General features: G+C 43.7%; 1 protein-coding gene across 2 annotated transcripts in view; it reads left to right on the forward strand.

Moving 5' to 3' along the window:
- The window catches only part of FUBP3 (far upstream element binding protein 3), a 41,043-nt gene that overhangs the window by 11,415 nt on the left and 3,321 nt on the right, over positions 1-26,307 (forward strand). Inside the window, exons 3-16 of one of the 2 annotated variants that reach the window (XM_059828987.1) lie at positions 1,990-2,040; positions 2,519-2,552; positions 4,471-4,520; positions 6,111-6,182; positions 6,921-6,978; positions 9,594-9,756; positions 10,660-10,758; positions 12,751-12,855; positions 13,248-13,350; positions 14,030-14,130; positions 15,434-15,575; positions 20,320-20,480; positions 21,331-21,404; positions 21,897-21,973. In XM_059828987.1, the coding sequence (XP_059684970.1) occupies positions 1,990-2,040; positions 2,519-2,552; positions 4,471-4,520; positions 6,111-6,182; positions 6,921-6,978; positions 9,594-9,756; positions 10,660-10,758; positions 12,751-12,855; positions 13,248-13,350; positions 14,030-14,130; positions 15,434-15,575; positions 20,320-20,480; positions 21,331-21,404; positions 21,897-21,973 (1,290 nt within the window). Of the gene's footprint in view, positions 1-1,989; positions 2,041-2,518; positions 2,553-4,470; positions 4,521-6,110; positions 6,183-6,920; positions 6,979-9,593; positions 9,757-10,659; positions 10,759-12,750; positions 12,856-13,247; positions 13,351-14,029; positions 14,131-15,433; positions 15,576-20,319; positions 20,481-21,330; positions 21,405-21,896; positions 21,974-26,135; positions 26,208-26,307 lie in introns of both variants that reach the window. The other variant, XM_059828988.1, reaches the window with a different exon arrangement.

Genomic DNA, 26,307 nt, shown 5'->3' on the forward strand with positions numbered 1-26,307 from the left:
CATGCGCATTAATTTAGTGGGAGGCACTGCTCTGTTTTATGGGGTGGAAAAAAAAATCCACATTTGTTTTGGGTGTCTGTTAGGTAGAATTCAGTTAAGGTGAAGCCTAAAGCAGAGTGAAGAGTTATCAACCAGCAGGTGTCATTAATAGGAAATTGTGCTGATTTTATTCAGTATTTCTCCTTATTTGCAGTAAAATGACTGCAATTACAGTTAAATTGTACCCCATAGATGTAAAAGGGGGAAATACGTATGTGGCTTGTCAGAGTTCAGCCCCCTCCCTGGTGTGCAGAGGGAGATGGTGGAACAGAACATCAGTTTTTGGTACTGCAGCGAGCGCGGTCTGCTCCAGCCCTGCCTTTCTATTAGTCCCTGTCTTTCAGAGCAAAATGGGTATGTTGGAGAAGGAATGGACCTTCAGGTTGTTGGAATCGGGAACCACGTAGTTTCTTTTTTCTCCTCAAAACACTGAGAAATCATAACTGTCTTCAAGTAAATCACTCCCAGTTGTCGCCATCTGCATTCTATCTGAGCTCATGGAGAGATTATTTGTGAAACGTGGAAGGAATGATCTTGCGCATAAGTTATTGTGGCTTAATTTTTTAACTAATTTGTGTAATAAATGTACAGTAAGGCTGATATCTGCCTGGGGTGGTGAATGGCTTACTATGTATAGTACTTGGAATGGGTTGGAGACATTGTTATGTACATCTAAAGCATTATTTCCCTGACTGATTTAACTTCTTGTGCTTGTACCGTTTTCCCCTAAGAAGTTGTCTTTTTCAAGTGTAGGATTGTGTTACAAAATGAAGGCTCTTCCGTTCTTTGCGTGAACTTCAGGAGTTGATTATAGGATGTGTATCTGTCTCATAATTTGTGGGCAGCGGCTGCAGTGGAACAGACTGCTAAGAGAGCTGTTATGGTGAATTGAAATGCGAAGTGGATGTTTAAATACAGCCTTGTAGTGTTAAGACCTCTCTTTCTGGCATCTTGGGATGATGAGTGGCCTGGTCCTTGGCAAGGGCAATCCCATACTACAGCAATAGCCACCAGACCTATTGCGCATAGTAAAAATACTCGGAGCACAGTTTGGGGTAAGATGGTGAGATTCTGAATTTGTTTGTTCGTATTTGCTCAGCTCTGCAGTAGTAGCTTATCAGCTAGAGCGAATATTCCCCATTACATCATCCACCTTTTTCAACTGCAGTATTGATAGTTATCAAATTAGAGCTTTTTATATTCAGGGTGAGAATATGCAAAGACAAATCTAGCGGAGTCAATAACGCAGCAGTTGTCTTATCACTGAGCTGGGGAGAGTAATAAAATATATATGCTGTCGATACTTTGGTCCTGAACTATTATGACGGTATTGACACGCAGCAGAAATACAGTATTGACTCTCTTTGTCTATTTTACTTGAGTAAAGTGTTTAGCCACAAACTTTGTGCATTTTTCTACCGGATTTAGAGAGTGGGGGATGCATCCGCTTTCTAACCCTGCCAGCTGATTGCCAATTTATTTCAGGTCAAAGAATGTGCAGGTTGCTGCAAGGTAGTTTGAAACAGCATCTTTATTATCACAGTTCACATGTTTGCCGGTTTCATTTGTTTCCCTACTTGTGCCCTCCAGGCATGCAATATAATCTTTCAACTGGTTGTTAGGACCAAATGGTCTGGTTTTTAGCTGGTTTGCTGCAGGCAAAGTCCAGTAGGAAGCCCAGCAGGGCATGTGTTCCCACTTTGCATGAGTTGGTCTAATGATATTTTCCCCATTAACATTTGGAAGAAAGATCTAATCTGTGGGGGCTTGGGGGGGGAATCTGTTTGAGGGTTGTCAGCTGGGGAGATAACTGCTAATCATAAATGGACCACCAGCTAACATCGCAGATATGCCTGGAATGTGCGTATTCAGTAAAATGTGGTGGGTTTTTTTAAAAAAAATACTGTTTGGGTGCCACAAGGTTACTTAACAGACCTATTCCTTTAACAGGTCTCCGTGTAAGTGGGCTCCATGGAGCACAGATAAGAGACACAGAGAGAAGTATGTGCAAGCAGTCTTTAATGCTTTTTGCCTAGACTAAATCTCTGAGTCTACTCAGCTTTTATTTTTGTTTTTTAATACATACCAGTCTGCTTGAAATTTCTCTTCTCCCCCCTCCCTCCCCCCCTTTTTTCCTTTTTTTTACTACTTTGGGCTTAATTTGGGAAGAGGGAGGTTAGTTGCAGGGATTTGGATTTGGGCAGGCAGGATTTTCTCCCATGACTCTCAGCATGGGGAGACGCAGATCAATTCCCTATCCTGTGTTCAGCTGGACACTGGGTTATAGTGTGTGTTGATCAAGAAATCTCCTCCTGTTTTGTACCACATAACGCATTCATTTCAGCCACTGAACCTAAATTACTGTTTTGCTTTTCTTTCTTTTTTGATGAAATGGTAAGAACTCTCTTTCTATAGGGATGAAGTTAGTTTATCCGTGCTAATGCTTTGATTTTTTTCCTTTTTTCTCTCTCTGCCACAGTAGGTAACCAGTTAGGGGCCTTGGTACATCAAAGGTAAGCAGTGGGTTATGTTTTATTATTTATTGATCAATTCTAATTGTTTATTGATCCACCATCTGTAGTAGTGTTAGGAAGTCAGAGGTTGAGAATGTGGAGAAACTGTCAGCTTGGGTTTTCTCCAGGCTGGGGTTTCTGCTAACCCTTTAAGGCTGTTTGTTGTGTGAAGAAAGAAGAGTTGATGTCAAACTTGGATTTGGTTCCTGTAAATCTGCAGGACCAAGCAGAATAAATTCTCTTTCCTCTCCCTTCCCCTGCCCTGGTGTGGGGAAAGAAAGAAAAAGTGAAAAAAGCTCTGACATTTTGACAAAAGTTCTAAGTATTAAGTGTGCAGGTAGATTTTTTTATTATTATTATTATTTTTATTGTTTTTTAGTTTTCTTGGTGTAATATGACTCCTTTGTCAAAGATGGTGTTGGGAGACTGAAGCGAGTATGAGTTGTTTTGCAGCATGTCTTAGCATCTAATACAAAAGTAAAATTCTCCATTTTTCTTGAATCCTGCTCTTAAGGAGTTGTCTGTCTTCTTTTGAGTAGGAAGGGGAGAGCATTTCTAAAGCTGGATTCACCTTCATGTTAATAGTAGTGCATTTCCATCATAACCAGCTGTTCATTGAGGGCCTCAGCAGAAAGGACAAGCAATATACGTAAAGATCTTCAATTTTTAATGTTAGGTTAAAGCTAATGTCCAGCTAGGGCAGCACAGAGAAGGGTGGGCAGCGTTGAATGCTCTGCTGCTACCTGCCACCTCTCTTCTCCCAGGAGTGGTGTTCATGCAGGGAATTGATTAGGCTGAAAAGCCTGAACTGGTTTCTTTCTGGTTTTGGTGGTTGGTTTTCTGCTAGGTTAGCCTCTTTGTCCAGCTGCAACCGTTCCTCCAACACGGGTTGGTTAACAAGTGATACAGAATAGGATGTTTTGGCAACAGGCTGGGTTTATTCCTGTTAAAACTACAGTAATTCTGAACCTCCCTGTTCTGTTGCGGGTATGGATGACACTGTTTGGTTTTGCATCTCTGTCGGTGAGCCTCGCGGCAGTGGAGAATACTTTATCTGCAGGTTAGCTGGTGAAGTCGACTGTGTATTTTATACCTTCCCTAACTGATCTAAAGAAAAAAAGGGAAGATTTTAATGTACTTTACCACAAAACCTGCATTGAACTTATGCAGGTGTTTCATTGCTTTTGAGATTGCGAACAAATTGTATATAATGCATATCTAAATATATGGAGTTTGCAAATTCCATATTCATTGTGTTGTATTTTCTGAGATAGAAATGGCTAAGCAAAAAAACATCCGAGGTAGTTCCTTTCTACTTGACTATAGTCAGGTCTTAAGGAATTGCTTTGGGTGCTGTGTTTTGAGGCAGAGACACATTGAAAAATTCCAAAGAGCGATAGATGTGGAAGTCTCAAGGTAATAAGACTTCAAAGGGTAATTGAAGACAGCTTTTATAAATTCCAAGGAAAAGAATGATAAGGACAAGCAGGCAAAAAAACCCTATGAATATCGGAGGGGGCATTGATATCAGGATTGGCTTTGGTTAGTGTCTCTTGGCAAGAGCATATCCAAAAGTAGTAGGCAAAGACTGTGGCTTGGAAGGTCTAAGCTAAATATTAAAGAAACTCTGCTGTTATCCATTAAATCTGTCTGGATCAAGAATGACAAAAAGAGGTTCTTCCATCAACTCCATTAAAGATAATGGGGACTAGACTGGAAATGTATCCAGCATAGGAGAAATTAGGTGACCACGAGAGGTCCCTTCCAAAACAAATTATTTTGACTGTGAAGTAGTGTTTACTTGTGTGTGCAAAAGCCTTATGCTGTGCCTGATTTCCACGCCAGGGACATAGTTGTCTTCCAAATTGTTCTTTGTAATGACTATTTGATTTTTTTTTTTCTTCCCCTTTTTTTTTAGGGCTGTAATAACAGAAGAGTTCAAAGTGCCTGATAAAATGGTTGGATTTAGTAAGTACCTTAGATGCTTTTGATATGTTTCTTGATGTGTTTTCTGTGCAGGAATGCTGTTTATTCTGACATGCTCACAAGTTTTTGTGCTTACTAGCCTTGAATAAGCCTTGTCTAATGCTGTCTTCATGGGGACCAGATGATCTGTGTTTAAAATCCAGGTGCAAACGGCATGGAAAAGCTTGGTGTCCCAGTAATAAGAACAAGACTGTGTGGTACAAGTTACTGAGAGTTTTAGTGATTCTCTCCTTTAAATTCCACTAGCATAGTACATAAACAAGTCAAAAGTGGATTTATTTCCCCTCACTGAAACATTTTACTTCCTTTGAGTATGCAAAACTGGGAGTTGAGGGAGGAAAACAACATTTAAATGTTAAAATAAGAGTTGACTCAAGGCAGGTTGAACAGAATTTACATCTCTCATACATTTGCTGCAGGGAAATGCAACAAGCATGTGTTGCTCAGAGGAGAATTTTTCCTAGATTTGCATTCCTGATACTGTTCTCTTTCAAGCTTGATCCTAATTTCTGTCTTCCTCTTGATGATTATTACTCTCCCTTTCAATGGCACCTCCTGCTGATGTGTTACTACAGTGACTGCATAGACTCCTCCACTGCTAGATCTCTGTGTATCTCTTCCAATTTGATATATGGAGAGTAAAAAGGAAAATAGCAGGCCATGATAATTACCCCTTAGTGCGTGAAGTTTTGTCCCTATAAAGACACTATAAAATTGTAACTTAAATTCCTGTGAAGGAAACACTTGCTCTTCTCCTGCCAGACCATTTCGTTTATCAGTCCTGGTACCACGCCTGTGGGGGGATGTCAGAGGGGTGCTGTAGCTCTGTGAGAGGGGACCCTGCATGTTCTGTTGGTGCATCATCTCTGTGTTAAATCTAATCCTGGTTCAGGGGCAGACAGATGCAGGAAGGTGGCAAACCCATAGCTGAGAGATGCTTCTGTGGTAGCATCTTGAGCCAGGCATACCTGTTTGACTTGACAGGTTTGCTCTTTTTTGCAGTCTGGGAAGGATATGAATGGTGATTGGCACATAGTCTCTCCCCAGTATGTCTCATGAAACAACAATGTGCCGGCCCCAAGAGTTAAGGGAGATGGGTATTTGTTTTCACTTCAGGTTTGATAGAGCATTTCAGTATGTGGCAGTTTTGTCTGAGTGCAGACCAGCCAAATAGCATGTCCTTTGAAAAGAGGTAGTAAAATATGAATTTTAAAGAAATAAAAGCGAAAGTCTCTGCCTTTTTTAGGCAGAGCTGGTTCAGGCTGAACAAGATATACTCTTCTAGCAGTACTCAAACTAGTGCCTTATTCCTTGCATACTATGTATTTCCATTCCAGGGCAAGACAGGCTTTTTCGGTTTGTTCTTATTTTTCCAAGCAAATAGAATAACTTTCAGCAGTATCTTAATGTTTTTCTACTATGATATATTTGGTCATGCTGTGGATGCCTCTTCTGCAATCCTGGAGTCAAACTGTTCCTTTATAGATAGCTGCAGCAGAGTAAAAGGGGGAAGGTGCTCTGCAGTTACTCAGAAAAATGGTGTGTTCTGATGCTTTTTTGAACTCATTTCAGTAATCGGCAGGGGAGGTGAACAGATCTCACGGATTCAGGCAGAGTCTGGCTGCAAAATTCAAATTGCTCCAGGTAAGAGCCTCTTTGTACAGTGGGTGAACAGGTTTTAAGGTTGAAGGATGTTGTGTCCATTAGATCAGGTGCCTTGCCATACTCATGATGTGTTATCACCGTTAACAACTGGGATACTAGGCTAACGTGCATGGGAGAGCTGTTGTAGGACTGACCTCCCAACTAGCATAGATAACAGGTTTGTCAGGTGGTTTGGGGAATGAAACAATTAAGGAACTGTCTTTAACCAACAAATGGGTACAGTGCAAATGGACAATCCATGTTGTACTTAAACCCGCAATTGTAGCTGTTGAGTTTTCTCCTGGTGGTACCACTTTGCTCAGCTCATGCAGTTTGCCTCCGATTAGTCTGGTCAGCTCCAGCTCCTGGCAAAGACATTTCAGGAGGGTGGCAGCAGCTCTTTGTACAACTTGCCTTGTATCACAAAAATGGGATCATCCTGTTCTGTGCTAGTGCCTTTTTGCTTTGGGGAAGACTGTACTACAGTGCTGTACAGTAAACTGTTGATGAATGTAATCTAAGTTCTTCCCCCTCCCTTTAATTGGTGGGGAAGGCTGTAAAAGAACGCAGACATCCAGAAAATAATTTAAAATGTGTTGACCCTGGATGTCTTTGAATTCATTAACGTGTTCTGTGTGCGGGGGGGGTGATGCTTCCATTAGTGCTTGATAGTTACTGAAACAGCTGCCATTTTTTAAATTCCATGTATTAAAAGTTTCCTTCTTGTTTCCTTTGTAGACAGTGGTGGGATGCCTGAGAGGCCCTGTGTACTCACCGGAACGCCAGAGAGCATTGAGTGAGTTCTAATTTCATTTCTCTCCTTTCTCCTTCTCTCTCTTCTCCCTAATGCTGTGCTCTGTCAGTGGTGCTACTTGGTTAGCCACACCAGCAAATGTTGGCCTGGAGAAACTTGAGGCTCTCTGGAGCATAGAACCTCTTGGTCTGATGCTTTAAATTGTGCACCTCAAAGGCTTTTTTCCAGTTGCAGTTTGAACCCTTTGCAGAAATTTCCATGGAATTCCCCTCCGCAGGGCAAGGTTGCTCTTAGGGCACCTAGGATGCAGTTTTCTAACTGCAGCTTTCCAGGACACTGAGCTAAGCCGTTGAAGGGCACTTCTCTTCTCCCCTTCGCTTCCCTGCTCCTATTGAGATGACCATCCTTCCAGCTGAAGAAGGGCTGCATGAGGCCTCCAAAGCCTGTCGGTGCCACTCCAGAATAATCTGGAGGTGTTGGTGTTGTTGCAGAGCAGCATGAGGCCCATGGGTGTGCTTGCCTCTGCATTGCTGCCAACAAGAAGCAAAGGACTGAACCAAAGTCTTGAATTCTGATCCCTGCATGGTAGAGACACGTGGCCAGCCAGCTGGGGTTTCTACTCTTTAGACCTATAGAAACTTTAGGGACAGTGTTTCCTCCCTCCCCCTTCCCAGGAGCTGAGTTTGAGACTCTCACAAACCAGTTGAGGACCTCCTGCTGGAACTGGATCCAGGATCCTCAGGCTTACAGGAACACACTTAACATATGGAGCTGCTCTTTCTCTCCCCAGCCTTTGGGTAGGTGGGTTTTTTAAAATCCATCTGGAAATCTTTGAGTTGCATTTGATAGTGAAAATACATGGGCACAAAGACTGTCTCTCTAAAGAGAAGACTCTCATCATTCTTCCATTCCTAAGAGATCTAAGGGTACTTAAATCTCCTTATTCTGCCATAATACTGCAAGCAGTGAGCCAGAATAAATATAATTGGCAAGCTCACATTATAGGGCAGGCAATGTACTCTTGCTGATATTGAAGTGCTTTTTCCCCTTTAGCAAAGGATGTTTCAGAACAAGAGCAAAATATTAAGAAGCTGGCATGCCTGATGAGATGCAGTTGGGGGAAAATGGGGGAGAGGTATAGTTAAGACTTCATGGTTCTGAAATAAGCAGTTGAATGTAGTCATGTCCAAGGCTGTCTTTAAATAAAATATAAATAAATAAAAAAAAGAGAATACCAAATTTTGTGATGCAGAACAAGGTGTTGAGGACATGAAATTAGGTGAAATTTAATCTACTTTTGTGTTAAAATTCTTGTCAAGTTGGTTGTTTGAACTATTTTTTCAGGCTACTTGTGGAAAAAGAAAATGAACTAAGGAAACCAATCTAGATGTCAGACTTCTTTGGGAAGGGTTTTGTGTGAGGAGTGTTTGCATTAGTTATATCCAGTGGCAAACCAATAGGGTTAATTTCCAGATGACCCCTTTCCATCTGAAGCATGTTGTTTATTTACTGTTGTAGTCTCTATATTGTCAGTAAAAGAACTTTATGCAAATATGAAGATAGATGAATAAATCCTCTTAAGGCTCTCCCAGAATATTTGAAGCGGGCTTCCAGAAATTCCACTTTTTGCCTTGTTTTGTGAGGAAAGTTGAGAGAAAGCAGTGCTCTGATCTGTGCGCAGCCTCAGATCGCCACCCCCTGAGCTGTCTTGGGTGAATGTCTGTTCGTGAGGGATGACTTTGTACTGTTTCTTCAAATCTCCAGAGAGAAGACAGTCCTCCTAGGGTGCCTGATATGGCTTGGTGTGAAGTGGAAAGAAGGGAAGATGCTGCTTTAGACTGAACAGGGAACTGGTGCCTTTCTTCTACCTACTTTGAGAAGGGTTATGGGAGAAGGGCAGGAAAGAGATGTGTTGGTACTAGGAGTCTTCAATATGAAGGGAAGCCTTGTCAGCTACCTCTGATGTGCTAAAGATTTTAGAGAAGGTATCTTTAATCTCCCAAATGCTTCTTTGTGTCTGTCTCTTCTCACCAGGAGTAGAAGAACCCAGTCTTTCACTGGTTGCTGCTGCAGTATCCTTGCCTCGCTTCGCGGTGTAGCTTCAGCACCTACTGCTTGGGGCAGAGGCTGTGTTAGAACAATGTTCTGGTGCTGCTGGTAAGAGCAGGCAGAGAAGAGCAAGGCAGTTGCCTGTGACTGATCGGAGAGTGGTTAACCAATGTGCTGTGTTAGTATCAGAGCAGTGTGTGGTTTTTGTCTTGACCAAGGAGGAGAACAGAGCTTGAGTTTTACCAAATATTGTATATATACATTAAAAAAGTTTAGAAAAGTTTAGAACATAGAGCATCTTCATTCAAAATAAGCACCCCAAAAGCTATAGCTCAGCTGTTATCCTTAACTTCCAAAGAGGTCAGAGCATGCTGCTGCTCTTCCTTCTCTCTTCCCCTTTCAAAAATCAGACTGCTTATAAGTAATCATGATAGGGGAAAATATACATCAGAGTTTTTAAAAAAGCAAACATTGTGCTAACTGTGGTTTCCTTCATCTTTTCACTTCTTCTCCTCTCCCCAATCGCTTCCCATTCCGATGGTTCCTGGTCTCTTGGTCATATGGAACAATGTTATCTAATGGTTGTTTCCCTCGATTCTTTTCCAAAGACAAGCAAAACGGCTACTGGGGCAGATTGTAGATCGCTGTCGGAACGGACCTGGTTTTCACAACGATGTTGATGGCAACAGTACGATTCAGGAGATTTTGATCCCGGCATCCAAAGTGGGTCTAGTCATCGGCAAAGGAGGTGAAACAATAAAACAGTTGCAGGTGCGCAAGATGCATTTACTTTAGGGCTCTCTTCCCTACTGCAGCTTCTCTAGATCAACAAGAGCGTGCTGAAATGGAGAGCCTTAAATGCTCTAACCTTCTACAGCAGGGACTACTCTTCTGCCTTCGGAGAGCTGGACTCAAATCCAATCTTGTGTTAAAAAAGAAATCGGTTTGGCCCCAGCTACGCACGTAGCAGAGTTTTGCCAGAACGGTGAAAGAAACTCATGTGCTTTAGATAACACTTGGTGCGTGCTGTTTAGGAGGGGATCCTTGTAGCCAAGAAAAGGCTATCTCTAGTCTGCTGCTGCAATAGTTTTTAATGTCAGCCATGCTGTTGTAGAGTGCTGTGCTTCTCTTTTGTTGCTGATCTGTGATAAAGCTGGCGTGTGTCTTCCTTTTTTTTCCTCATCCCACCCCTTTCTAATTAAAAGTGTTGTGTTATGTATAAATCTATGTTCCTAGACATTCCTTATTCCTCCATCTGGTACAAGTTTTTTTAAAGAATCTAGGGTTTCAGAAAAGCACCTAGGTCAAAAATGTAGGTTTTTTTAATGCCCTGATTAGGCCTCTGTCATCCAATAGTTTTAAGGCTGGTCACTTAATAACTATTATATGCAGACAGCTATCGATTTTGGAAAGGGCTGAAAAATCAGTTGTTGAGGTAGAGGGGTTCTCTTTTTGCAAGGGATTCAGCTATTTGAGAACTTCAGGAGTAGCACACTTCCTGGCAGTCCTTTACACTCTAGGACTATTACTGAATTTGTGTTATAAGTACCCGTGAAGAGCTAAAGTAGCGTTCTGTAAAGCTGCTGATTTGATCTACGTATTGTTTAGCAACCAAAATATAGTCCCTTGTTTTAGGGACTCTGCTTAGCAAAGTGCTCTGTGCTTTTTCTTCAGGAGCGAACAGGTGTGAAAATGATTATGATCCAAGATGGTCCATTGCCTACTGGAGCAGATAAACCTCTCCGTATTACTGGAGATGCATTTAAAGTACAGGTATGTAATAAAAGTAAGCAGTTGCCCTAGAGAACTGAGGAGAAATTTAAACTTTAGCATATTTGTGAGCATCTAATGGAGTTGAATCCAACTGTAAATGTAATGATCCTTGCTGGTTTGCTTTGTTCTGTAAGGTTCAAGTTTGAGTAGAGCAAGTTAAAACACCAGACTAGCAAGTGTTGGCTTGTTTATAGCGTAACCTAGGAGATCTCACTCCATGTAGATATTAGACATGGGTAGGAGAAGAGCTGAGTTTGGAGAAAGTAGCTGTGAAATGCTTTCCAGTCCATGAAGCAAAAATCATAGCTATATGTTACTTGAGCAAATGGTTTCTTAGTGATTAACTTAACAAGACATTTGAGAAAGTTTTGTGGAAGGTTCGTTATCTCAGACAGCCAATTGACGCAGGTAATTTAAAAAAAATTAAAAATCCCATGACAACTCCTGAAACCAAGGGGTTTGCTTAATATTGGTACCTCAGTCTCCTTGTGTCAGGGTCCTAAAGATGTGTTCATACCTGCGGTTCAAAGCAAAAACCCATGATCAGCCAGAGACTGGAAGATTGCAGCATGATGGGAATGCTTGAATTAAAGAATTAAAGTTGAGCTGTGGCATGTTCCACTTCTTAGTGAGTGCTTTTCATACCTTGCTAAGTACTTAAATCTAGCTTAGCATTCCTGGCTCTAATAAAAATAGTTCTGTTTCATAGGATCTCCCTAATCATAAATTGCTGCAACTGTTGATGTTGCTCAGGGATAGTATGTTTGGGTTGTATTTTTCAAACCTCTTATTGCAAGTGGGCTTTTAGATTTAAATGTGGGGTTTTTTCAAAATTCTTATACTTCTTGTGGAGGTATAGATATGCAAAAAGGAGTTTAATGGCAGTCTTGCACTTTTAACCAATTCATACTTTAAGTGCCGCTACTTCCCAGATAGTTTCTTCTGCCTTGCAAGATTTGCTGTTGTCACATCTTCAGTGCCATAAATCACACCAAGCAATCATGGAGACTGCATAGGCTGGAAGATCTTTGAGGCACTTAGAAAAGTTGAGCACGCTTAGAAAGCACTTAAGAAGCTTGACAAAACCTTGGGTTTGGTGGGATTCTCTGGATGCTGCAGCAGTGTTTCTTAACTCTCTCAAATATCTGTGAAATCTCTCCATTGCCCTTATTTCTGTCTTGGCATCTCTGAAATGTCTTGAGTTATTTCCCTCTGTAACAAATACTGAGAGGGCATGGAGAATACGTAAAAATGTGAAAGGCATCAGATTCACCAGTGTCCCTCAAACTTCGAAATAGAACCAAAATGTCAAAAGCTTGGCTGGTAATAGATAGAAACAAAGGCTTTGTTTTTGACGTGTAGGCTTTTTTTTTAATGGTGACTTATTTCCAAGGTACACTTTTACTAGCTGGAGTGCATGCAAACTTGTAAATGGCCTTGAGGGCTGCAAGTAGGTAGGAAGAATATTAATTTGTGTCAGAAAATGTCTTTCTGGATTGCTGCAGACTTGGGCTTAACTTTTCTAAGTGTCAATAAGGTCGCTACTGCCCACCTGTCTCCTTGGCACATGTTCTCTACCTCTTAGTGGACATGCTCTCTGCTATGGTACCACAGCTTCTGCCTTACTATACTGGTTTCAGTTCTATCCAGTAGGAAAGGGCCTTCACTTCCTTTAATTTAAAAACAAAATAACAAAAAAAATCAAAGATATTTTAAAAGCTAAAGGGCCTTTCTGAAAGACTGAAGGAAGAAATTGCACACAAGAAACTGCCACCTTGCACACTTGGCAGATTTTGACAGACATGGAAGATGCCATCAAGAACAGATCTCCATTGACTGTGGTAAAAGAAATTCTAAATCAGAATGCTGTTTCCATTAAGCAGATGGAGATCGCTTTGCCTGAAGCCTGACCATTAGCCACTGTTGAGGCCCGAACACCAAGATGGCAAGCAGAATAATTTTAAGCTAACTGTAACTTCTTTCCCCATGTAGCAAGCAAGGGAAATGGTACTGGAGATCATCCGAGAGAAAGATCAGGCAGACTTCCGAGGCGTACGCAATGATTTCAGTTCTAGAATGGGAGGAGGCAGCATAGAGGTATGTTTTCTTCACAAGTACTCTGCTAACCTCCCTGTGGGATGGGTAGTGGGTGGAAGTCATCAAACTGCACATGTAACCTGTAAGCTTATTTTTAAATGCATTGTGTTCTGTTGCCAGAAGAGAGAGTCTGGCTGCAAAGAAGAGGAGTTCTCATGGACTCCCAGATGGCACTTTTCTAATTGTCTTTTTAAGCTGCATTCTTGTAGTGCAGAGTTCATTTAGCGGGGAAGGAATTTGTGGCCACATGTTTGTTTTTCTTAAGCTATATGATTCTGTAGCCTGGAGCTGCCTAACATGGCCTGTCCTCATAGTTAGAGCATCTCCTTGTAAAATCAGAGTAATTCAATCTAGTTCTCTGAGCTTTCATACTGCTTTGCCTTTCCCATCAGGTCTCTGTGCCCAGGTTTGCTGTTGGAATTGTGATAGGAAGAAATGGAGAAATGATCAAAAAGATTCAGAATGATGCTGGAGTTAGGATTCAATTTAAACCAGGTTTGTGTGAGGATGGAGAGCTGTTACTTTCTGACCGGTGTTCCAGTTTGGGATTGCTAAAGTGAATCTGATCTGAGGTTGCAGCAGTCAGGCTTTCCTAATTTAAAGGTGCATTGTGTCTCTTTCTGAAACCAGTTTACATATAATGTGCTGCTTCCTCGTGCACTTTCTGGTTTTCAGAGAGTAAGGTTATATACAGCTCATTTGCAAACATTAGATATCACAACAGTCATGTCTTGAGTGATAATTACACGGATAAACAAAATAACAATGGCAATAAAAAAAACTTTTATTTTCTGTTTAAAGAATTCTCCTTCAGGACATTAAAGCCTTTGGGGATCAGGAGTTGATTAATTCTAAGTAACTTTCTCTGGGTCCTTGGCTGTCTGATCACCTATCAAAGCTGCCTTTGTCCTTCTTAAAATTATATCAGTCTCTTTCATGGCTTTTTGACACTTGGAAGTGTTGCCTTTTGAATGTTGTTCCCTCTGCAATGGGGGTTGGGTTTTGTCTTCTTTCAGTCCATGGAAGAGGGGCTGAAGGTGGAGGGAAGAGGTAGCTCTTGGGGTAGTCAAGTTATTCGAAAATGCTGCTAGCAATGGTGGTGCTAGAAGGAAGCTTTTGTTGGCGGGTGGATGTTTTCTCCTTTTAATTTTGTCTTTGCCACCTCTCTTCACAGATGATGGGATTAGTTCTGAAAGAGTCGCACAGGTCATGGGGCTTCCCGATAGGTGTCAACACGCAGCACACATCATCAGTGAGCTCATTCTAACAGCACAGGTGGGTTCTGGAGGCTCTTGGCAGGAAAGTACTTATATGGGAATGTAGTCTGCATGCATGCAGCTGTGTGGATGGATGCCACCTTCTGAAGAACAGCAGTGTTAAATTTTCCGTCTGGTAGGCTGCACATGCTGCTGCCCAGGACAGAACTGCTAGGTTTGGGTGGTTTTGTTTATTTGTTTTTTTAATGTGATATGGGCTGACTGAGCTATGGGAAGGTCTCCTATTCTCAGGCAGTATTATGAGGCCTCATTGTAGCTTCACGTTTACCCCACATGCTTAGTTGTTCTGAAGTTATTCGGAAACGGTGACCTGATGGAATGGAGTCCAGCAGTAGCGTGACACAGTGACTGGAGGCCCTGCTCAGTAGGGCTGAGTAACGCTCAGGCAGCAGAGCATTAAGAGTGATCAGTGATGCCTCCTCTTCGGACTCCAGCCCTCTGGTCTAGTGGTTGTGGGAGGCAGGGGAAGGCAATGAGTGCTCATGTATGCAGTCGCTGTGCCCTAAGAAAGTCACCAACATATTGCATTGCCCAAGAGCAAGAAGCACAAGGATGGGTGAAGTAGTAGGGCAGGCTCATGAAGGAGGTTGTATATTCCATTTGTATAATGAGAAGTAAAGATGTTAGACCATTCCAGACCAGATAGCTGAGTGTAATTTCTCCATCAAGGATAGGTCTTGATACCTCTTCTTGCCCTGGGATCTCGTTTGAATACTTGATTACATAATTTTTTTTTAATAATCCACTTAAATTTTGAGGTCTGTCATGATAGCCTCTGACTGCTGCCCATCGCCTTTTGCTTTTGGAGAAATCAGTTACCCAAAATAAGTATGTCCTTTAAGTGTCTTTAAACTTAAAAGCTTCCTTCGGAAGTTCTGGAAAATGTGCATTTCAGCTGAGTAATTCCAGCAGTTCTTTAAAGAATGACACTTGAAAGGGTTTGGAAGCAACTTCTGTGCGTGTCAGTGCCAGGAACTATTGGTTGCTCTAAGGAAAGCCCCCATCACAAACTAAAAGTCCTTTAGTAGTTGATGCTTTCTTATAGGTTTATTTCAGCAGATATAAAGACATGCATTTAAAAAATATAAATATCTTCCTGAGTCAGGAAGGCAGCTGTAACCTATGTTACTTGGCATTTCTTTAAAGTGCTTCAGAATCTTCAATGTGAGACTGAAGTCCCAGAATATCTTAATTCGGTGCCATTGATTATAATGCAATTTAACTTACCTTGCTTTATTTTGCTTCTAATGTCCATTGGTGCCAACAAAAAAACAACTGATACATATTTTTTGCCTTCCAAGGAACGAGATGGCTTTGGAAGTTTGGCTGTAGCCAGAGGAAGAGGTCGTGGCCGTGGGGACTGGAGCGTTGGAACACCTGGGGGCATGCAGGAAATAACCTACACGGTGCCAGCTGATAAGTGTGGTCTCGTTATAGGCAAAGGTGGGTCCAGTGACACTAAATGCTAGGGCTTGCAATCTTTCTCTCTCGGGATGGTCGTGTTCTTGCTGCCTGACAGTGAGGCTTTGGACTTTTCTGTAATTGCAGGTACTTACTGGCCGGTGAATGCAGCGTAGGAATAAGCTATAAGCGCTTGTGGTTGTTTTCTTTGTGGTGCTCTCACTCATAATTGTACTCTCCAGGCCCTTGTTCACAATATGTAAGAGAGGCTCTTCATGCAGAGCTGTCAAGTAAGCTTGTTATAACAAGCAGCTGGCTGAGAAAAGGCAGGTTCATTTGTGGATTCTTTTTATAGAGAATTCGTTTAAAGGACAGTTTATCAGGGACAACCAGAACAGTCATTTCATCATGCTGGATTTCTGTGAGTGCTATGTGATAAAATGGAAGGTCTGTGAATGTGGTAATAACAGTAGCTGCTTCCAGCCACATACCTGAAGTGTCTGATGAATAAAGCGAAGTAGCAGGATTTGTCTGTATCTGAGCTTGCATCTGAGCCTGTCACAGAGCAGGCTGGTGCACCTTGTCTCGCTCACACAAGCATGTTCACTGCCATAGAGGCCCCTTGGCTGCCTTAGCTGTTGAGTCTCTCCATGCTAAGGAGATGGACAAGGAGTCATCTGGCCTTCCTCTCAAGAACCAGTCCAGCCCCAAGACAGTTACGAAACCAGAGCGTCAGCAGCAGTCTCAATTTGTCACAGAGCATGAGCTACACACAGGTAATGGCAGTACTTAGATTAGAGTACTTAGATAGAAGAGCTCTATCACTCTGATGCTTCTGAGTTAATGCACTGACGTATCAAAGGAGTTGTGTTTTAATTTTTCTATCTGCTTATTTCAGAAAGAATGACGTATGCCTTAACTAGTATTTAAGTAATCGCAGTTGGCTTTTAGCCTCAGCAGAGGTGAGGTGAATAGAATAGGAATAGATTAGCTACAGTGGTAAAGGAGGCAGGGACTTGAGGGCATTGTGCTATGTTTCAGTGACATTTAGTTTCCTGCCGTCCTGTTGGGCAGGAGTGAGCCTGCAATGAAACGTGTTGTGGCCTCTTTCCCCTGCTGCACCTCACTTGTTCCTTTCCATGTGTCTGGCCCCTGTGGCACCCTGAACTGCTGCCTTATTGGATGACAAGGGACACAGATATGGGACACAGGCATGTCAGCAGTGTATCTGCAATTATTTTAAGATGTCGTTCTTTGCCGTAAACCTGTTCACAAACCTGAAAACTTTTTTCCATATGAAAAAACACCTGCTCTCCCTATTATGCAGAAATTGCAGAGCGATTGTGCTCTCACTGAAGAGTCCAGTTGGGCAAAAGACGAAGCAAAGCAAATTTTAAGCCCACAAGTGAGAGTTATATGTATGGAAAAAGTCAAATTATATTGAAACTTTATTGCTGTATCCATTAGTCATCCTTAACAATGGATCAGAAAAGGTCACTTGTTGTTCAGCAGTGCACCGAGTGGAGCATTTGTGACTACAGAGAGCACTGTGTGCTGAAAAGATAAACGCAGGAGCGGAGTTGGATGTCCTAGCATTCAAGTGCAAGGTCTGGCAGAGGCTCACCGTGGGGGCGAAGTGTAGCTTTTTACCTTTGTTTCCACAACAGCAAAATGGGGATTCTTACCCGGCCAGATCAGAAGCTTTCTGGAGTGACTAATTACTAGTTGTATGGTGATTTGAGTGCTTGTAGCTTTGTAATACCACCTTGTAATCGGTGTTCTTACAGTGCCTATGCTCTTAGTGTATTGCAGCCTTCATTTTTGTCAAGTGAGTGATGGCTGTAGCACGCTGCCTTTTGGGGCCTGGACCAGGATGGTTGTACTGTGCTCTCCATATGTTGATGCAAGACACCTGATTCTTCTTACTTTGTCTCCCACTGCCTGCGGGACAGTATAGGGGAGAGGGGATGTTAGTGGGGTGTTTTTAACAGTGACCAATTGTAAAACCTTTGTTCCCCCCTTTAGTTTCTGAGCAGTTTCCAGCTTTTTTTCTTTTTTTTCTTCCCCCCCTCCCCCCCCTGTGGTATAGGACTTGGCTGTTAGCCTTCTTTATAAAATCTGGCTGAGCCCTCTGGGCACACAGAACTTGGTCTCTCAGGTTAGCACCCAAGCAATGGGTATCTTGGGCCCCCGGGTGTAGTGTATGTGATGTGGCCAGGTAACTGCTGCTGTGCTTCCAGCTCCATGTCGCCATTCAAGAAGGGGGGAAAAGAGGGAGATGAGGAAGTTTCTCAGCTCAACTTCTGCAGCATATACGATAGAAGATCTAGGGCCCTTTTCTTGTGGGCATCACTTCTCAGCTTGGGAGTGTGAGCCTTTTTGAGCTGGTAAGAAGTGCTCAGCTCCCTGCAAATCCTGTGCGTAGTTTTTTCCTCTAGAGGGTGGGTAGGTGCAGCTTTTCTTTTCTGAAAGACTCGAGGAAGGGTGGAGACGAGCGCCATACACATGTCAAGCGCTTTCTGTGTTTGGTGGTGCTTGGAAACAAACCGCAGCCTCTCTGGGCCCCCGCTGGATTTCCATGATAAATACAGCAATATTGACAGATAACGTGGCTGGCCTGGCTCTTGTCAGCTCTGCCTTTTAACAGGTTTGATTAATTGCTTTACGATTTCACGTCCAGCTGGGGGGCCACTCTCGGATCGCTTCTGCCCCCCATCAGGTAGAAGAATGGAGCAGGCTGCTGAATGCGTCTATAGACAGCCACCATGTGCTGAGCGGGTCACCTCATTATGGGGGAAGATGAACTCCTTCCGGCACCATGCAGCAGCATCATGTTGACTGTGTCACTTTGTTTGCATGCTCTGGAGGCTGAATTGGGATAGCTTGGATGGGAGGGAGCACTTCGGCGTGTACCAGACTGGAGAGTAAGGAGGAGAAGGGCACCAAGTCCTGGTACAGGGGTAGGAGCTTGCAGCCTCTGACCAAACCTGGAGAACCAACTAACTTGATCCTGCAATATGGTTTAGGAGGAAGCTGATGAGGAGACAGTCCCAACAACTGCCAACTTGGTACTGAATGCTAAATGGGGAAATGATTTAAAATCTATATTGTCCTTGCTTCCAGTTTGAGAAAGCTTCAATTTTTAATCCCCTTTTGGAAGGAGAAACCTAGTCCGCTGTGCGAGTAGCAACCTATGGTTATGCCTCTGTCACCCAGTAAAGAAGTTTTCCAACTCCTTCATGATCCAAATTGTGTTGGCTGAAAGGGTCCTGTTTTCATTAAGCAGATAAAATGGCTGTTAATTCAGATCTCACCTCACTATGTAAAAAATAGCTTCAAACAAGTCTGCATCAGACAAAAGCATTACATTAAAAAAAACTTCTGGGTTTTGAAACTTCATCTTACCGCTTTCCCATGCTGGACTGAAAACAAGCAGCTTGGCTTCTGGCTGCCCACTACAATCGCTGTTGTCTGCCCAGGGATGTGACACGATTATCTTTTGTTAAATGCATCTTCAAAAATTCATTTAGAAAGAGTTAATTGCCCTTTGGCAACTTTTCCTCCTCCCTTCCCCAAGAAGGCTTTAAAATGTTAAAAAGGTCACGAGGCCATTACAATGAAATGAACAAGTGCCTGCAACATCCACAGTTTGTTTTGAAGTTGTGCTGGATGTATAGAGATGGAAATGTGAGCAAAATTGAGGAGATTATTTTTGGAGACTTTTTTTAATTAAAACCAAATAAAAATCTCCAGTTAGTTTCCTTTGCTCTCTTTACTGATTGCTGTGTGTCCTTTTGGCTGGTGATTTTTGGTTTGTGATTTAAAAGTTGTAAAACCCCTTCCTTCCCTGTACCCTTTAATTTCTCCAGTTGAGTGGAGCTGGTCTGTAAGTTGTGTGAGCTTCCAAAAGAAGAATTGAACCATTGTAACATTGGCTGAGGCTTTTGTTAAGCAAATTTCATTAAGAGACTGGGACCTAGCAGGTCTTCAGGAAATCAGATCTACTTTGGCTGGCCCTGCCACATCCTGCTCGAAGCACTTCTGTGCTCTAGTGTATCCAGATGGCAAACTAGCCAGGTATGTTCACTGCACCAACAACTAACTCTGAAATAGCAGAAGACAGCCTGGAATCCTGCACTGCTGCCGTTGTGTGGAGGGATGCGTACGCTGCGGTGTGAATAGGAAGCGCAGTAAGCAGAGGTTTCTTTAAGCTATTGAACAGTACATGGTTGTGAGAAAGCTTGAGCTTTGTTTTTTAAGCTACAAGGTATGTGGCTGGTGGCTTTTTGCCATAGCGGAGTGAAATGTCTAGTGATGGAAAAAAAAAAAGCCTCATGGAAGAAAGAAAAAGCATGTTTCAGTTGCAGGTGACTTTCTTTTCTTGAGGATTGTGAACAGCTGTGCAAAACCACCGGAATTCAGCCAGTACAGTTTTTGTGTCTGGTTTGTCAAAGTGTATCTTAGCCATGCTGCATTTTGTTGGGAGCCTAGCAATGTGCACAGAAGGGTGACACAGAAGGGTATTCTTAAAACAGCACCATCCACGACCCCAAACTCCTTTGCAGTAGCTCACAGTTTCAGGTCATGCTTATGAGGCAGTTTAAAGGAGCAACATGAGCTCAGGTACTGTGGTTTCTCATGCTGTTGCCATCCTCAGCCCACCTCCCTTGAGGCATGCAGAAGGTAGTTGACACTATATTCCATTACCAGAACCTGACTGTGATAGTGCCTTTGTGGAAAGGGATGCGGACTATCCCTCCTTATGTCTTGGTTTTCTTTTCTTCAGGTGGTGAGAACATCAAGAGCATCAATCAGCAGTCAGGAGCCCATGTGGAGCTCCAGCGAAACCCACCTCCAAACACAGACCCTGGTGTACGAATATTCACAATCAGAGGAGTTCCCCAGCAAATTGAACTTGCTAGACATCTCATAGATGAGAAAGTTGGTGTAAGTTCTGTCTCTGTTCTGTCCCTTTCAGATGTGGTGTTTTCACTCTTAGGTACATGTAGGCCTGGACTTACGGGATGGCACAGAATACACACGCTTACATTATTCAGCTTCAAAACCATTTGCCTGTTAGCAGCTGTATTGAACTTTGGCCCTCCAGCATCCATTGGACTAATTTTTGCAGTGGTCCCAGAAGGATCTGACTGTTTGCTGACATAATCAAGGGTAGCGTGCAGCTGTATGAGAGGGAAGAACAGCAATAATAAGGTATGAGAAGGCTGTCAAAGGAGATTTTTTTGAAGGGAAGACAATAGTGTCATTGCGTGAGAATGACACAAACCTGGCATCATCATTCTGAAAGTAACACTCAGCTCCTTGCTCCAGTAAATCCAGGATGACTTATCTTCCACTTAATGCAGTGCTGTGGTATTGAAGCTTAATAATGTCAGGCTGCATTACTACTGAAGGGGCAGACTTGGGTAAAAGAAAGTATGGAAAATACTGAACTGGGGCATGGTAAAGCTGAAAAGCAACCTTTATGCTGAATTGCCTGAGAGGAGAAGGCTTGATACCAACCTCAGGATCCAAGCTACTCAAAGGAAAACTTCCAACTGTGCTGTAGTCCTGCTAGCCCCTTTGTGGGCTGGCTGGAATTGCTTTTGAAGCTGTGCTCACAGAGTGTGCTGACAGTCCAGAGAACTTCGTCCTTGGAGAATTGGTCACTTCTTTCAGGTGCTGGGGTTTAGTGGAACGTGTCCCAGACTGTCTTCTCCCCTTTCTTACTGCTCATACTAGCTGCCTCCACCCTGTGCTTAGAGCTGGCATTAAATGTTTGTGGATTCTGTGACAGGGTACCAGCATGGGTGGACCTGGAGGATTTGGTCAAAGTCCGTTCAGCCAAGCACCCGCTACACCTCATCAAAAGTAAGCTTCTCCATCTCATCACGGATGGGCTGTGGGCAATGGCTGGGAGCTATAAAAGCATTGGGAGAAGGGTGGAGATCCCTGAAGGGGTGGTGTATAAGGGGAACCTTTTAAAGAGTGAGCATTCAGAAGCAAGAAGCAAGTGAGATGAAACCTTTAAGCTTGACTACAGGAAGGATTTTAGACATTAAATTATAGACAAGGTAGGTATTGCATCTCCAAAATTCCTTTCTCTAGTGCAGTGAAAGCATGGAAAGAAGCCTGAACTGCATACAGCACAAGGAGCACTGCTCAGTATGTGTCTTCATCTTGGCTTCATGAACAGACCAATATCAGTCACACCTACACGGCGTCCTTTTATTCCCATGTTCACCTGTTTGCTCAGCAGTTGCTGACCATAAATAACAATTTCGCTTCCGTGGGCAACTTCATCTATACGGCCTGTTAAGTATTTTATTGTCTACTTCAGCGTACCTTTTTTGTCCTCTGCAGTGGTCCTCAGGCGTTCATGACGCAGGGTTGGGGCAGTACCTACCAGACGTGGCAGCAGCCTGGACAGCAAGTCCCAAGTAAGTGTCTAAGACCTGGGTCAGAGAAGGATTTGTGTCCTCTTTGCAATAGCTGCTTCGTACCTGCAAAACACATATTCACCCATGAGACCAGTTATGTGAAAACAGCAAAATAATTTCCTGAGCAGCAGAGGTGTGTGGAGGCATGCTGTGGTGTTTGAGCTCAGAATAAGCTGAAGTCCATAAAAAAAAAAAAAACAACCTGTAACGCTCTTTGTGCACTGAACTGCTTACTGCTTGTTTCTGCTCTCCTTGTGTGGAAAGGTGGTCCTTGCTGTCTGTTCCTAACAAAAACATTTCTGCCTTAGGCTCTCTTCTGCCAGGATTCTCCAGGCAAGAACTTGCCAACTCCGCTTCCCCCTAACAGGCACACCATGTCTGTTGGTGAGCCCTCCCATCTCTTTGTTCTTGACCTTATCAGTTCAGGCTTACTTTCTTTTTTAAGTGTTCCTTATGAGCTCTTCTCACTGTTCAACTCCCAGTCTGATGGAAAGACTTGGAAAGGAGATGCAGGAAATGGAAGAACGGATAGGCAGGGTTTCTATCCTGGTTCATCCACACTGGCTGTAGTATTGTCCCTTTGTCTCCTTTTGGGAGTTCATGAGAACTGCTCAGCCTCCACAGTGCTAAATGCTCAGAATGAGGCGAGCAGGATAACCAGCTTTCAAATAAATTTAAAAAAAAAAACAAACAGTGTACACATGTCCTTAGTCACGAGTTCAAAAACTGAACCCAGGTCACCGCTGCTGCTGGGCTTTCTACTTCAAGCCAGCAGCACTGAGTCAGGCTGGCTGTTATTCTTCAAGATTCAAAGTGGTATTTCTTCCTAAAACCCTGTTTAGTCAAAATTCAGCAGGTGGAATGGGGAGTCCCCCTTTTCAGACTAATTGAGGTAGTAAATGCTAGTGGTGATGTTGGTAACTGCATCACCCTGTGTCTTCAGCAGCCAGAGTAATGGTTTGCCCTAAACAAAGCAGATTCAGTCTGCGTGGTAACCTCAAAGCTCATGTGATGGGCAGTAATGTCCAACAGACACCTTTCAATCACGATTTTTCAGGAAATAAGTTTTTTAATGGCGTGGTCTTGTGAAAATGAAAGCTAAGCACCAAAAAGTGGTGGGGGGGTAATTTTAAACGGGTTTAATAGCAGATGCTTTTCAGTGCTGAGGCTGATCTAGCAATGAAGTAATTATTAACTTCAGTATAAATTCCCACTCTTTGAGGTGCCTGAGGTAGAGGAAATGTTGGAGGAGCAATGCCTGCGATTACAATTGTGATTCCCTGTAACACTAATCACATTTTAATGTTTATGAAATTGTGCATATATGAAATTTGGAAATCGTCAATGCTGCATTGTTAACTCATTGCACTTCTAAAATGTGTGCTACAGTAGGATATAGGGACCTTGCATGGGAAGTGTGTGTTAAACTCAAAAAAAAAATGGCTCTGGAAGAGTCCAGCTTCTTAACGATTACAGTCTAAAAATCATGACTTTTCCTTTGACCTCTAGGGCCTTGTAGAAGGTCAATAGTTGTTCTGTTTTCAGGACGGCAAAATGCAATAGTGGGCTTGAAAGGACTGGAGTTTTTTTGCACAGGAGTGTAATAATATGGTACTGAAGAAGAGTATTTTCCCATTAGCTTGTTTTACAGGAAAAATTGTTATTCCAGTCCTTTCCTGTGCACCCCCAAGAGCACTAGACTTCCCTGAGCTTTGGGAAACAGAGCAGTCAGTGCAGCAGGGAAAACTCTTAAAAAAAAAATGTCATTTTTATCTTTCCATAAAGCCTTTGAATAAATGTTTATGAAATGTGCATTGCTATTTGCCTTGCAAGATGCCTTTAGAAACTCACCTTAGTAACTTATCTTCTTTCTCACCTCCCCAAACCATCCTCTTATCCTGCCCACCAGCCACTGGGGAAAAAAAAATGTCCCTTCCTGCAACATATAGTCATGTCTCAAGTTCACACCTCCTGGCTTTGGAGCCTGGTATAAGAAGCACAGCCCCTTTGAATCCCCTGATTACCAACAGTACAGCTTGTATCCCAATGATGACTGCTTTGCAATGAGTTTGTCAGGTTTCTGGTGGCTCCCAAGACCAGTGAAGCATCCTGCCTTGCCGTTATCCTTCCCCTGTATGGGTTTAGTACGACAAGGCTGTGTTTTGGGGGCAGATGTTTTATTTCTGCTGTTGAACCTGATGGAAAATGTTGGCTCTCTAGTTCCATGTCTACTTAGGATCCTCCATGTTCCTGTTTGTAGCCAGGCATACTGAAGGCAGTCTGGGTAAGGAGAGAGGACAGACAAGATAATGCTGTGCTTTAAGCAGCCTTCACCGCTTTCTTCTGCTGCAGATCACAATGGTACCCAGTCAGGCCAGGTGGAGTTCACCAAGGCGTGGGAGGATTATTGTAAGAAACTAGGTAAATACCCGCTTTTGCACTTTAAGTTTTAATTTGAAAACAGTCTTGTGAAGGGTCCCTTCCCCGAGTGCTGCAGCCCGTTTGTTCGCGGCTCTGCTAGCCCTGTCAAAGAGCCAGCCGAGTCGTTCTCTGAGCAGGCTTCCTACGGACAGACTCGAGAGTTCCCTCCTTCTGGGAGGAGGGGCAGACCCCCACCCCCTACACATGTATTTAGATTTTAATTACTTCCCCCATCTTAAATAAATTAACTGGCTGGGGAAACATTTTGCTGTGAAATGCATTTAGCTGCGTGTCCTTTCAGCCTGCTGCGGACTGTAATTCTCCTAGAAGAAAAGGCATTGAAGGAGGTCCTTTGTTGGCATTAGCAGGTGGACAGTTGAGGCAGCCTTGACCTCTGCCAGAAAAGGTCCTGACTTGTAGCGTTGGTCAAGTCTTTTAACCCGCTTTTATGCCCCTGGACAGGACACTGCTGCCCTGTTCCCTCCACCCACTTCACGCTTGCAGTGTATTATTTTCCCCCTTCCCCCCACTTCAAAGCCCCCCTCCGGCCGGCGTCGCAGGGCCGGGCTGTACATGGAGCGCAGGCGGTTGGATGGGCCGGGGAGAGCTCTCTGCCACGCGTGTCTCCTGTCCTTGCCTGCCATCCGTGTGTGTAGTGGCTCGTGCTCAGCGCTCACGCTCTTGCCGTGCCTGCCCCTCTCTGCAGTTTCCTAATTGCTGTGGTTTTTGTTCAGGGCTTTTTTTGTTTGCTGCGTGTCTGGCTGAGGGCTCTTTGCTCTGTGACTAAGGGAAGGGGGGCATCCCACCTCTGCACCCAGCTGGCTGGACTCTCCCCTGCAACAGCACTTAGACGTGCTGGTTTGAAGGTGTCTTAGTGCTTCAAAGAGGGGGAGTCTGCTAGGTGAAGACCAAGGTTTTGGGGTCTGCAAGGTCTCTCTCAGTGCAGGCATTGGCACCGCTTATCTTAGTGCAGCGCGAGCGTCTGGAGACCTCACCATAGAGCCAGTCCTGGCTGCTAAGAGGATGTCTTGGACGCCTCTCCGGACAGTGCACGTGGGGTTAGTGCTGAAGGCAGGTGGAGCTGGCTGGGCTTTGTGCAGGGCTCACGGCCCCTTTCACTCCCGAGGACTTGGCCGCCAGTAGCAGTTTGGCTACCCCGGCGCTGCGTGCTGGGGCGGGCGGTACGCTGGAGGCTCCTGTGTGGGCACGTTGTACAGATAGGCATTGCCGGCCGGGGCTCCTTCAGACATGCTCTGCTGATGAGGGGGGGGGTGAAGAAGGCAGACCCCTGAAAACCAAGTGAGATGACTCAAAACGTGGCCATTTCCTTGGCAGCTCCATGGCTGGAGGTCAAGGTGACAGGTCTCAGTTCTGTCAGGGGTTTGAACCCCAGGGATGGACCCTGTGCTAGACCAGAGTGGACTGACAGCCTAGGGTGGTTGATAGGCAAACTGAGCAGCTCCTGGCAAACGTGCTTTGGCTTGAGCAGGTCCCAGCGGGGGGGAGACTTGGCTTCATGCCCTTTCACAGGGCACAGGTGAGATGAAATCAAGAACTGGAGCTTTTCCTCGGCTTTCCCTAAACTGAAGATGCCCAACACTGTAGAAAGGTGGAAGCTGAAGTGTGAGGTCTGGGCAACTGAGGTAGATCCAGGGCCTGTCTAGTGGAAACGTAGATGTCATTGGCTGGAAACTGTCACCTGTTCCATATTGACATGCCCCTTGTTGTCATCTTTGCACAGGCCAACAGAGCCAGCAGCAGAACAGCCATCCCGATTACAGCAAAGCATGGGAGGAGTATTTCAAAAAACAGAGTGAGTGAAACAGGGTTATTGGAGATGAATCAACTCTTGTTGTAAACAGAGTTAACTCTAATCCGATGACTTGCATCTCCATCCCCTGCCATTATTAGCT

The sequence above is a fragment of the Gavia stellata genome, chromosome 24 (genome assembly GCF_030936135.1).
Source record: "Gavia stellata isolate bGavSte3 chromosome 24, bGavSte3.hap2, whole genome shotgun sequence".
In the NCBI taxonomy this organism is placed as follows: Eukaryota; Metazoa; Chordata; class Aves; order Gaviiformes; family Gaviidae; genus Gavia; species Gavia stellata.